General features: G+C 41.8%; 1 protein-coding gene across 2 annotated transcripts in view; it reads left to right on the plus strand.

Moving 5' to 3' along the window:
- Nucleotides 1-13,388, plus strand: part of FAM219A (family with sequence similarity 219 member A) — a 430,729-nt gene that overhangs the window by 317,665 nt on the left and 99,676 nt on the right. For both annotated transcript variants that reach the window (XM_086960280.1, XM_086960278.1), the window contains exon 3: nt 12,870-12,972. In XM_086960280.1, coding sequence (XP_086816406.1) covers nt 12,870-12,972 — 103 coding nt within the window. The remainder of the gene's footprint in view (nt 1-12,869; nt 12,973-13,388) is intronic.

Consider the following 13,388-nt stretch of genomic DNA (forward strand, 5'->3'; position numbering starts at 1 on the left):
TGTATTGACCAGAATGAGGATGGGCATAGTACATCATCTGGTCGCGTGGCCTAACATCAAATCGCGCCCTGTTGGTCCCTGTAAATGTGACAATAAGTCCGAACAATGCACTAAGCACTTTTTGTTAACTTGTGATTTGTACACTGAGCTAAGGAAATTCTACCTGAAGCCATTATTCATTAGATTTGGAGTAAGAGGCACAACAGAGGCCATGAAATTGATTTTTAATCTGAACCATGCGGACATTTGTTTTTTCACTGCATCTTTTTTATATAAAGCGATTAGCGCCAGGAAAAGTATGTGTTTTTAAATTAAAATTTCTGTACTTTTTTAAATATTTATTCCATCCCCCTCTGGATATTTTGTAATATGTGTATTTTGCTAGTTGATGTATATGTATATTTATGCTTGCCTCTAAGAAATGTATGAATTGTCTGTATTATTTGTGCTTTTATGGACATGTTTTTTTAAATGTTCCGAATAAAGCTTTATGAAATGAATGACTGTCCTGCTGTGTGTTTGTGGACTGACCTGCAGTTGCCTTGCTGCCAAGGAGAGGGGAAGAACTTTGATTTGTGCTGTGTCCCCTTGCTTGAAGAAATCTCCAAGGGCCTGAGAAGAGCTGGCTCATTGTTAAGTAGTCCCAGGAACAAAAGGACTTCACCCCAGATTCCCTGAACTCTACTGAGCGAGTTCTGTCTTTCTGAAAGTGCTTGGGCCAGTTGTGGTGCCTCTGAAAGTTGTACCTGTGCTTGGGAAGCTGTAAATCAAGATACTTAAGACTTTCTGCAAAGTTTCACGCATCGCTCGCTTGCGGAGCGCATCCCCGTCAGTGTGAGGAAATTCCCGCTGCCGCAAAGATCGAGATCGTCGCAGCGCCTGTTGCCGCTGCAAGAACCGACACATCCTCCGCTTGCGGAACACATCGCTCCGCTTTGGGAAGTACCATTGCTGCGAGTATCGTCGCAGAGCCTGTCGTCACTGGGTGAGAACGTCGCACCGCTTGCTTGCGGACCGCAGCACGTCGCTGCGAGAGTCGTCGCAGAGCCATCGCATCGAGGTGCCGCGAGAGGAGAAGATCGATGCTGCATTGCTCATCACTGACGCACTTGAGATCGTCGCCGTCCCGAAGATCGTCGCATCATACCTTTTGCGAGACGCTTCCCATGAAACCTGCGCACCGGAATCCACACAAGGTATCGCATCCCTCCCCATACAGACCGGAGTTACCGCAGCACACCCGCTGCATCCAGTGGGGTTGTCGATCGCCTCCCCAGGGTCTCAGGAGCAAAGCATTGCTTGTTTTCCAATGCTGCAGCTTTTACTTTGAACTTTTGTCGCATCTAAAGGTACTTTTAGCTAAAACGTGAAGCAACTGTGGATTATTTTAACGCAACCTTAAGAACTCTTTTGAAACCATATTCTTGAACTGTGTATGTTGGATATTTGTTGTTTTGGTCTTGTTTAGTTCATATTAAATAACCCTATTTTTCTAAACTGGTGTGGAGTCCATTTGTGGTGTTTTTACTGTGTTACTGTGAGTGTTGATACAAATACTTTACACATTTCCTTTGATAAGCCTGTCTGCTCTTGCCAAGCTACCAAGGGGGTAAGCAGGGGTTATCTATAGAGATTATCCCCCTTACCCTGACTAGAAGCAAGGGTCCCTCTTTGGACAGTGGTACCTACCTCTGCCAACTAGAGATCCCCAGATCTAACAATGGTTGAATATTATTAGCTATTCCATTTGTTTGTACTGGTCAGACGAGTGTTGGTTAATGTGTGACACATGAAGAATGTTTTTTATATCATGTGAGGCTTACATATATACACCATACAAGTCACTGCGTATTGTAAAAACATCTTAGCATGAATTTGTTTGTGAAAGAGTATGAAGCCTCTTTTTAATTGAACTTGGTATTGGGGACAGTCAAGTCTTTCTGGATTCTGCATTCCTGGTGAATATCCTTATTCTCTTTGGGAGAGTGTTACAGGGCCTGCTTGTCTGTACACAGAAAGAGCATGCAGGCATGCAGAATCTTTTTTATGTAGAGGATGATCTAGAGTCCTTTTAAAATCTGAGATTTCTGCTTTCAACTTTGCAGTTTGATGGTTGTCCAAGGTAAGCTTGAATTAGTTAACAGTATAAGGAAGTGGGGCGGGAATACCGTGAAGAGGGGAAGTAGATTGTTGAACATTTGCTACAAAATGGGTGTGTGTGGGCTTGTGTGTGTTTGTGTGTTAGGATTTTCTCTAGTTAAGGACTGAACTTGAATTATAGGTCATGTAGTATTTGGACATGTAGTTTGTGGTCAAAATTGTCAAACATCCAGGACGTGGTGATGAGTACTGCAGCAGGTTATATTTATTTTAGACTCTAGTAAGATACCTTTATTTAGGGCTGGCTGGTGACGAAGATGCCTGGTCTTTGTCAGGCACAAATTGAGGATGTGCTTATACTCAGCATGTAGCCGGCTCAGTATAAGTCTCTGTGACTAGTTAATGGAAGTTGAGTTCTTCAAAGGTAGCAGGAAGGAATTATCCTGAGATGATTCCAAACTATCAAACCAGGTGTTGATCACCTAAGACACAAATTTGTATGGTCAATTGTAATGGCAGATGCTCAGAAGAGTATCAGAAAAACCTTGGGTATGTGAGAGGGGCTGATACATGAGGAGTAAGTAGTAAGTAAGTTGAGAATGTTGTAGAGAATCAGCAACAAGCATGTAGTGATTCACATTCCAACACTGAGTAATCCCCAGTGCTGGCGGTCATAAAGTGTTTTGGTATGGGACCTGTAGCTCACCACCGCTTGCCTTGTTCTGGTGGCTTCTGAAGAGGCTTAGGTAACCTTCAGGGATTGCCTTGCATAGTATAGGTAGATAATTATCACCTTGCAATCTTTTGGTGACGAGGAGGGTGCTCTGCGGCTTTATCAGTCCATTGCATTCTATATGTAGTCACTCCTAGTACTTAAAACTGGTTTTGCAGCCACAGTAATCTGATTTCGTACAGATATACCAGTACATTTCTTGTGATGTACTTGGCCACTCATTTTGTGGGACAGGTGAGTTTAAGACATGTCTAATAAGTGAAGAAATTGAGTATTACACTGTTGGGAACCAATCTTTGTGATGAGTTGTAGTTGACATGCTAAAAGATTGCCATACTTTTGAGTAAAGTTGTTGGATTGGACATTGCATGTTGTCCACACATTGGCAGCAGCAAAGTTAGTGGAATATTTTATGGTAAAGATAGCCTAAAAGCACCGCAAATTTTAGAACATTAGAAACTCTGCTGTCTTTATCAAATATAAGCTTGCTATTAAATACAAACCCATTGCTTTTTATTACACTATACGAATTAAAAAGTGCATAAGCAAAAGTAGAAATGATAGTGTGCCAGGGCCATATGGTATTTCAACATCAGCAAGCAAGATGCAGCCTTTTGGACACAGATTTTCGAGGCTCTTTTTGCATGTTTCCAAACATCACGTGTAATCCCTCCATCATGGCAACGAATTATTCCTGTTTATGAGAAACGGTCTATGGCATCTGCAATCAGCTATCCTCTGCTAGGGTTGTTGGATGGGGAATCCACATTTTTTGCCTCTTTACTCTAGGAAGATCTTGAGTCTTGGTCGTGAACCAAGAACTTGACCCATTCAACCTCTTATAAGCACCACAGACAACGTGGTTAACCCTGTCGATGATGGTCGAAAGACAAATAATTAAGGCCAGCTGCTGTACAGTTATTTCATCAATTTCAGTAAAGCTTTCAATCACATCATCGATCCCTATGATGGTGGAAGCTGGCGGGCTGTCATAAGTCCAATAATATCCTATCGGCCATCCAGTTGTTGTACACAGACACCTGGGCTCAGGTAAAGCTTAGTTATAATCAAAGGATCTCATGAAAAATACCCACAGGAAGAGGCCTTAAGCAAGGCTGTGTCCTAGCGCCAACGCTTTTCAGTGTATGCATCGTGGACTTAATCCAACAACTGAATTCCGCTGACTCGCATCCACCCAAAATAGGTTCCCAATTGATTACATATTTTTATATGCCATTAAAGTACTTTATATGGGAGGAAATGGACTCTGGCGATCTCATTAAGAAAAAATGCTTTTCCAGTGCTTTGGATGCCAGCCTGCAGCTGGACGGTGTCACAGCTAACTGGAATCAACATATGTCACATACGCGCTTCCAGAAGCTGCTCAATAGGGTGATAAAAGACATTGTTCCTGGTAGGGACAAACATCATTTCAGTAAAAGAAGCCATGCGTGGCCTTCGAGGGCAGAGTTACCTGGCCGAACCTTTCAAAGTTATTACAAAAGCAGCTTAATGCTGCTTCATCTTGGCTGTTTGCCTTCTCTTGACTTCTTGCCTAAGTGGGTTGAGAGGCCAGCTTCGCAAAATGATTGACTGTAAGCAGACTCCGGTGCAGGCCTTATGGACCAGTCCACGTTTCTGTATGGAGCCCACACTTGCAGTAGAGCACATTTTTTAATCAATATGGTATCCACACATGGCATCCTGCCGTCATTCTATGCCCCTGGGGACAGCATCCCCAGGCTGTAACCAGATGTGTCAAATACATGACTGTCATGGCCCGCGTGACATACCATCTTTAAGGGTAAGCGGCAGCCATCACATCAGATATAAGGCTTGGCCTTCGGTATCCTGTCTGTTGAAAGTCTGAATATACACTGGCCATAATTGTTGCTGAGTTGTGAACTACATTTTTCATCAAGCTTCTTAAATAATTGGAAAACTTCTAAAACATTTAGTTGCCATAACTGGTGCTTAATTATGTTCATACATTTTGACATACACTTTGATAATCTGCACTTAAGATATTCTGCAATACATATTTTTTGAATTGTGTGCATGAAATTTTAAATAAACTACAGAGCATAAATCTGCAAGCTTGCTCTGGTTTTATATGGTTTTTGAATTAATGTTGTTGTTTTTAATTAACCGTCAATACAGCATACCTCACCTTGTGGCTTTCTTTAGCAGATAAAGCTCCCCAGCCAGTAGCTAACACACTAGAATCCAGCTCCAAGCATGCAGATTTGTGTCGGGGTCTGTGCCCGGCTGTGCCATCACCCACCCTATCTCTTTCACTGGTAGTGCCATGATAGGCCTCGAGACCCTTCTCCGCATGCTTGTCGAAATGCCATTAGTGAATCTTCCTCGACACCCCAAGCACTGAAAAATTCCAACAACAACCTAAACTAGCATTGGCAAAGGCAATAGGTCTGGCTTTTTATTAGTGAGATTCCTTGATAATTGATGACCTAGGTTGTGATTCTGTGTGGTGCATATAGCTCGGCGTGTCGCCGAAAGCAAGGGTTATGGAAGTGGGCAAATATGAGTGATGCCCGAGCTTAGTGACTGCACTGTATGATTTGGCCACAGCTAGAGTTGCACTAGAGGCAGGATTACTCAAGAGCGACTGCTCCAGCACGCTCAGAATGTGACCGAAGCCTCACTGTCAGCAGTGAAAGACGATTGCAGTGATTCATCTATTCTGCAGGGTAGAGGACAGTGAACTGTGGCTACCTGCAGCGAGAGAAGGAATCTTGTTTTGCAGCCGTCGAGCTCTACCTGTTCTGCAAGGAAGGCAAGATTGCATGGTGCTGCCTAATTATATTTTTTATTTTTTATTTTGTTTTTCAGACCTTAATCAGTAGCATCCATCTACCAGTACATCTAGCATCACATTCAGTAGTTGATTTGCAGGCACATTTATCCGTGTGTTTTCTGTTAACCAGTAGCGGCTGTCCGGGAACAGGGCTGTGGGGGGGGATCAATACACAAAAAATCACTTACCTTCTCACAGCCGCCATCTCTCCGGTTCTCCTGCAAGTCTCCCTTAAGCCAATCACAACGCTGGACTCTTCCCATGAGGAACAGGTTCAAGACTGATTTACATATAGCTGGATCCAAACTTCGGTGGCACAGTGAGCAAAAGAACAATGGATTAAACCCAGATCTGTGACTGGGGGTGAGTGGTTGAAAAGTGTCAGCACCCGTCCATAATCTTGCTGTGTGTGCTGTTCACCCTGAGTGGCCAAGGGTATGTCCAGACGTGGGTCCCTTGCTCACTGTGCCACTGATTCAAGCTAGTCTCACTGATGAGGGGTAGGAAACTCTTAAACCGGTCACAGGATGCTTTTTTCCGGTCCAGGGAGGACCTGACCTGGCAGTTTGGGTTGGACTGTTCCCATGAGGAGCAGGGTCAAGACTGATTTGCATATGGCTGGATCCAAACTGGGATGGCATAGTGATCACAGGCACAAATATGGTGACAATCACAGAGATGCTACAACATGCACCTCCAGACAACAAATGGCATCAGAATGCACGCAAAACATAGAGGTCAGCCTTGGAGTGGAACAGCCAAATCCATCACATGCCTTTTGGCTTTTGCAAAAGGTTCAGATTGGGTTAAACCCAGATCTGTGACTCGGGGTGAGTGGTTGAAAAGTTTCAGTGCTTCGTCAATCATCTTGTTGTGTTTGCTACCCCTAGTAATGACCTGCAGTCATGCACCTTAGGAAATTAAGTGCATGAGTAGCATTACACCTGGACCTCTAGTAATGACCTGCAGTCAGGCACCATAGTGAATAAACTGCGTGAGTACCATTTCACAGGGACCTCTAGTAATGAGATAGTCATGCACCCTAGCGAAGGAACTGCATGAGATGAATTTCACTGGGACCTCTAGGAATGACCTGCAGTCATGCCCCCTAACCAATGAACTGCATCAGTAGCTTTTTACAGGGACCTCTAGGAATGACCTTCAGTCGTACAACCTAGAGAATGAACTGAATGAGTTGTATTTCACTGGGACCTCTAGGAATGACTTGCAGTTGTGCACCTTAGTGAATGTACTGCATGACTTGCATTTCACCAGGATTTGTTTGAGACAAACCTTTTTGGTATGTTTTCAATGCAGATAACACGGCCTGTGTCACTGATATGTAGCAAATACATTATTATTCGGCACTCCTACTTATTATGATTTTAGTGCTTGCGCATGCTCAACATGGAAGATGATCACACTACACTATGTGAAGGGATACAAAGAAACATATGTGGTCAAAAGATGCTGTGTTATTGTCCGTCCTTGAAAAATTTAACATAATAGAATTAATTGATGGGTTGTGATGTGTTAGTTTTAAATTCCCATCTTTAAGTTCATTTCTATACCTCACGGAATCCTGTGGGAGGTTTTGGGACCATCCATGACGTTATACTGACGTGGACGAGGAAACTCTAATAGGTTCATTACACACATGACTGTGAGAGAAGGAATGGATATGATTTCCTTCACCGGGATACAAAATATCTGAGTGTGACATGCTACGGGAAAAAGGGGGATTGACACAACTACATTGAGAGGTTCCACTGTGGCACACGAATAACTTAAGGTGAAAACAAGTATTTATACATAGCTGTACCTACTCAACAGGATAAGTAGGAGTTACGGAAATCCCGCTACGCCTCTTGAGGACTTGAGTACAGCTACCGGTTTAAACACGCGCCCTGAAGAAACTCCTTGGTAGGGAGTGAAACGTGTTGGCTGATTTTCTTGTACTGTGAATACTTTTACAAAGAAATAAAGAAACTTTTCATATATTCAAAATTAACAATTTTTCTTGGACTTCTTTCCTGTGCGGCCCATACAAGCCTAACAAAAAATCCCGTGGGAGGTGTTAAATCCTTGGTCTGAAACTTCAAATCTTAAAGAAATAATGATGTGTGAATGTACAAGATCTTGATTAAATTGAGACAAGCCCAAACCGAACGCAGGACGGCTAGTGGTGGGTGAGAAACGAGTAATCACAAAGTCTAGGGGGGCTTTCTTCAACACTTTGAAGATAATTCCTACTCAACCATATCTCTTTGCTTCTTCTAAGCAAATACCCAGTGAAGAAGACATCCTATTAATCTTTATGAGCTAGTTATGAAATATAAAGGACGGCCCCCCCTCACTCTCTCTTGACGTGCTTCACCATATTGAGCTCCAGCAGCCTATTGGTGCAAAGTGTGCTCATCCTGAGCTCTTTCAAAAGAGGAATATAAAGATTTTGATTCTGTTGAGGGTTCAAGCAATTACAATTGTATTGGGGCAGAGGAGTAGATACGAATGTATTTGATAAGCTATGCAAGATTAAACATACGGGACCGAGGAGTGAGGGTAGAGGTAACGATTAGAGTTCCTCCCTCAAATATTTTAAATAAGCAAAACGTTGTTTGAGAAAGGAAGTTTAGATGGGGTGGTATGGGTCTAGAGTAGAGGTAGTGGTACATTTAAATGATCCTTCCAGGGAGGAAACAATATGACCAAGTCACTTCTTTCTTTAGAGGGAACACCGTGCCCTTAGCCAGAAGTCAAGGAAAGAGGTGACGGTGCTTACTGTGAGGCGACTTTGTGGCACTTCCCCACATCTGGTTAGCCTCTCTAATCCTGTTATGTTCTTTTGTATACTATCAATGTAACCCCACAGAGTGTTTTGTAAACAAGCTTTTCCCTTCCATTGCTCACTCTATCTACTCGAAGAGTCGAAGAGTAGCGGCCTTTTTTTACCTAATCTAATTTAGTACTCTATGTAATCTTATGCTTGTGTTTCCAGGAGTAGAACATGCTTGTTCATGGACCTGATCACAAGGGGTTTTCCATGAGCAAGAATGTCTCACTTCTGAAGTAAGACCAAATTACTCACAGAAAAAGTTTTGCGAATGGGGCAACCATTTTGTTAATAATCTTTTTGACTGAAAGAAGAGGGCTGCCGCTTCCTATGACTTTCCTTTTCATAAGCTTCATATTCTCCTTTCATTGTCTGGAGATGCCGCCCCCCTTCTTAGGCACGATATGTGGTATAATTTGCGATTCAGAGGTCTGGGTACCTCCACGAAGGCTGGTTCCTGAAAAGGTAGGGTCCTAGGGCAACTTTCTGTAGTTGATCTGCCTTAAACATGTGTTCTTAGTCTTCAGAATGGTCCAGGATCCTGCTGTTGTCGAACCCTCGGTTCCGAGGCCCTGTGGCCTTGCCTACTATTTACAAAGAGTATCGTCTTTTGTCTTTTTCCTGCATCTGTGAGGGTCAGAGCTATATGATCCTCACTAAAGTGTCACTTCCCCTCTTTAAGACTCCCTTACTGAGGTGGCATGGAATCTTTTCACAGCCGCTGTATTGGTCAACTTTTGGCAAAGTCAAGCTCCTATACTGTGCACTATCACTGCTTCTCACAAGTGAGCACCAGAAGAGGTGATCAGGCAGTGGTGGTCGCTGCCTGTGGTGATAACGATTAGATTCTAAGTGCACGGCAGGAAAGCTGGTACAAAACCCAGAAACAGTGGCCAAAGAAAATCTATCAAGCAGACCCAGATATCTAAAACATAGCTTGTGTCCCTTGGTTCTAAAGACTTGTTGAAAGGAAGGAACATGTCTGGAGTGCAGGCACGCCACCCGACTGTTCAAGCTTTTATTTGCAAAGAAGATCTGTAAAAAGTATTGCAATGCCAGTCTTAAAATCTAATTCGTTTGTGGAAAGAAACCCCCCCCCAACTCCCACAAAATGCAAACTGTAGTGCAAAGTGCAGTTGACAAATAGTCACTGGCCTCCTCATTGCCATGTGTTGTGTTGGGTGTATGGTTATATTCTAGCAAAGAGAACTATCAGTGCCGCAACGTCCTTCATCCAATGCATTTTTAACCACAGACCTGCAGCGACCACCGCAGTGTTCCTACTTTCATGTGAAAATGCTTGCTTCAAGCGGACTGCTTTCCATGCAGAGACTTTTCTTTCTAATCCTTGTTCGTATGTGGGCAGAATGTTCAAATTCTGTACCTCTGTGTCTTAAAACTGAACCTGAAGGTTTTCAGGCTTTGTGAAAGCGTCTAAAACCATTAATTTCAACTTGCCCTTTCCATCTAATACTTCTGCAGGCATGCAATTAATCAAACTCATTCTTCTAGAAGGCAAGCCATGGCAGCTGGAGATCCTGCTTTTCACAGTACTGTATTTCTATTCCTATAAACTTGCCCTAACTCTCGAAGCTTAGAAATGGCTTGCTGGTTTCCTTCTTAGCCCTCTCACCCTGCCGTCAAAGGAGACCCCACGTGAAGAGATGGCTTTTGTGGGTCTTTTAATGGTAAAATGATTCCATTACAGCCGAAAGGTACCCAGACAACACTGTACATGGCGGAAGATCCCAAGTGTCTGTGGATTAGAAGGAATGCCAAGCAGAATTAGATGACAAAAAATAATACTCAGTGTTCCAAAGTTTACAATTAAGTGACCAGCACATTACTACCTTGTCATTCGTCATTGATAGTCATTACAAACTAAGGCACTGTCAAATCTGTGCAGTAACCTTGACAGGCATGTAGGTGCACAAGAACACAATGACAAACCCATGTTTTTCCACATAGTACCTACTAATGGAGCACTGACCTCAGAACATTCAGTCTGTAATGGTCAATCAGAGAATGCCACTGGCACTCTGACCATAAAACCCCCATATCCCAAGTGAAGCAACCCGGTATGACTAATGAACGTTTAGAACCAGACACATAACTCACAGGTTGAAAAGCACACCTTGAAAAGCACAGCAGGGACAAGGAATAGATCAGCATGAACAAAGGGTCACAGACAACGACACGGTTCAGCAGTTTATCGATCCTACATATACACGGCCTCATGTACATCTAAGGAACTGGGAGGCACTTGGAAGTTTAATTTGGGCTAACAGATGGAACAACAGTGTTATCGTCCATCTGAACCAATTCCTGAAGAGTATGAAACTATGACCCTTTCATAGAACAATATAATGTAGGAAAACATTTAAATCATGCTCATTACTGAATCTTTCCTGTTATCTGTCAGAGTCCTCTCAAAGTAAAGAAGAAGCTATGCCTTGGAGACCTATAGCTAAACCATCTTGTAAAATATGTTCTTCTTTCCTTTTTGCAGGCTATAAATGTATCCCTTCTACCCTGAGTAATTTCATTTGTGTCTTTAGCAGGAGAAATTAATATTGTTGAGCTAGTTCCTACTATTAGAAGCTAACTGCTCTTTTGTGTTCGGTCCATTCACGTAGATTTCATAGTGTCACATCCTCTTAAAGATTCCAGGCAAGGGCTGGGAGTATGGATTCCTAGTCTTCTCACCTGTTGCATAGCTTCAAATCAAATCAACTCAGGGGCATTTATTTAGCGCACAAATCACCCAAAGGTATCATGATGATTAGCTCTTAAATCCAGGTGCTGAATTTAGTCCTCCAAGATTTGGAGTAGGCAATTTGGTGGTTTTCCGGAGGATCTTTTAAGGCTCCTTTTCTCATCGTCCGTCTTGTCTTGGTAAATCAAATATCTTGTTGTGTTGAGTGAACAATCATACAAATGGCAGGGCAATATACTAGCCTATTGAAATATGCCATAATGTCCCACATATCACTTACTGCTAAGGATACTGATGTCTATTAACAAGAGTTCTTGACATACACAGTATGGCAAATAGATCTTTAGCCTCTAGTCACTTGAAGTTTTCAATGTTAACATTATGTTGACTTAATACCATGCCCCACACATTAGTGTGATATGTTTATATTACTGTGTTATATGTGAAATACTAAATGTATTTCTTCTCCTGAGAATACATTTGTAAAATTGACTGCGTACCTTTGTGACTGTTACGCACTAAGTTGTGAATAAAGCCATCGTGCTTGCCAGTGTGTTGTGGCCCATTTGCCTGGGTTTCCAAAAACCATTGCAAGTTTTTACCTATTTCAAGCCTATTTTGTGATAGGCAAGCCTGGAATATACTGGGTTGAGAGTTCCCTTCATTATGAACTTCCTCAATGTATAAAATGCTAAATAAATTAGGATGACCAGGCAGTGTTTTATTATGAATATTGTTATATATATATATATATATATATATATATATATATATATATATATATATATATATATATATATATATATATATATATATATATATATATATATATATATATATATATATAAATATATTTTTTTATTACTTATCATTTATGACCTTCCATGGCATCCATGTTCTATATGACACAAACTTCGTGTCTAAATCAATGCTTAACCCCTTCCATGCTGATGACGAACCCCAGCCATCATGCATTATGGTGCTCATGTGCTGATGACGGCTGGGGTTCGTCACGGCCCGCCCCTCTTCGTGTTGTTTACAGCACACCAGGGGAATCGCGGACGCATGGAAGGAGTTAAAGCAGAGATAAGCCCAGCAATATCATTCTTCACTTACACTCCTCAATTCTTTTCTGTGCCTACAGTCGATCTGCAACCTGATTTTCTAGACTTCTTGTTCCACTTCCAGTTTCTTTCACTGGCTACGTAAGAAAAAACTCCAATCCCTGTTTTGCACCTTGGAGCTAGAATGCATTCCTTAAATGCCACTACTTGACAACCCTTTCTCTTAGGCTTACATCTCCTCTCTTTATTCACCATTAGTAAGGGTAAAAGATGAAGTCAGAGTAGTTGACGTGTCTCTCCAACATTTCCGACTGCTGTGGAATTTTCGTTGTATATAAGTGACTAGAAGGTGTAGTTTGGGTGACTATACTTATACTTTAATATCATTGTCTTAATAACAAATTCTCGTGAATAATATTTTCCCAGTGTGTTTATCTAGATGTATATACCCTCCTACGGTAAACTGCTAATAATGCAAGTTGTTTTTATAACTCAACAAAGTGTAACTATTGAATTCCCCTAATAGCAGTGTTATTCCCATTGTAGCTCGGCCCCGGAAGGAGATTATTTTGCCACCACTGACTACTTTTTTCTTGTGTTTTTAGAAAAGCAGAGAGAGATGGCCAGAAAAGGCTCCTTGAAGAATGGTAATGTGGGAAGTCCTGTCAATCAACAGCCGAAAAAGAACAACGTTATGGCAAGAACAAGGTAACATTGTTAATGTCATGTTTAGTAACTCTGATGTCTAGTGTCAAATGTATTTTTTATAAGTGAAGAGACTGATATATACATATTATTTAATCATGTATACTTATTAGAGGGATTTCACTCAAACCCTGTGCCTATTATAACAGTACAAAAAATGTTTCTAATGGAAGACATTTTTCATCAACCAATAATTGTTGAAGTACAGTATGGTCAGGTGTCTACATCCTGGCCCGAAAACTGCCCTTTTGCATTGATAAAGGTAACCAGAGAGGATAGTAGCTATGCACTTACCAGAGTTCATTCCATAATATTGAGACTAGACGAGAATAACAACAATAGTCACAAGTTACGCAAAGGACCTAGAAAAACAAAGAGACTTCAAGGAGGGTCATGGTAGGAGTTGTTAAAGGCGCAAG

Source organism: Lissotriton vulgaris, chromosome 3_1 (assembly GCF_964263255.1).
Source record: "Lissotriton vulgaris chromosome 3_1, aLisVul1.2, whole genome shotgun sequence".
Classification (NCBI taxonomy): Eukaryota; Metazoa; Chordata; class Amphibia; order Caudata; family Salamandridae; genus Lissotriton; species Lissotriton vulgaris.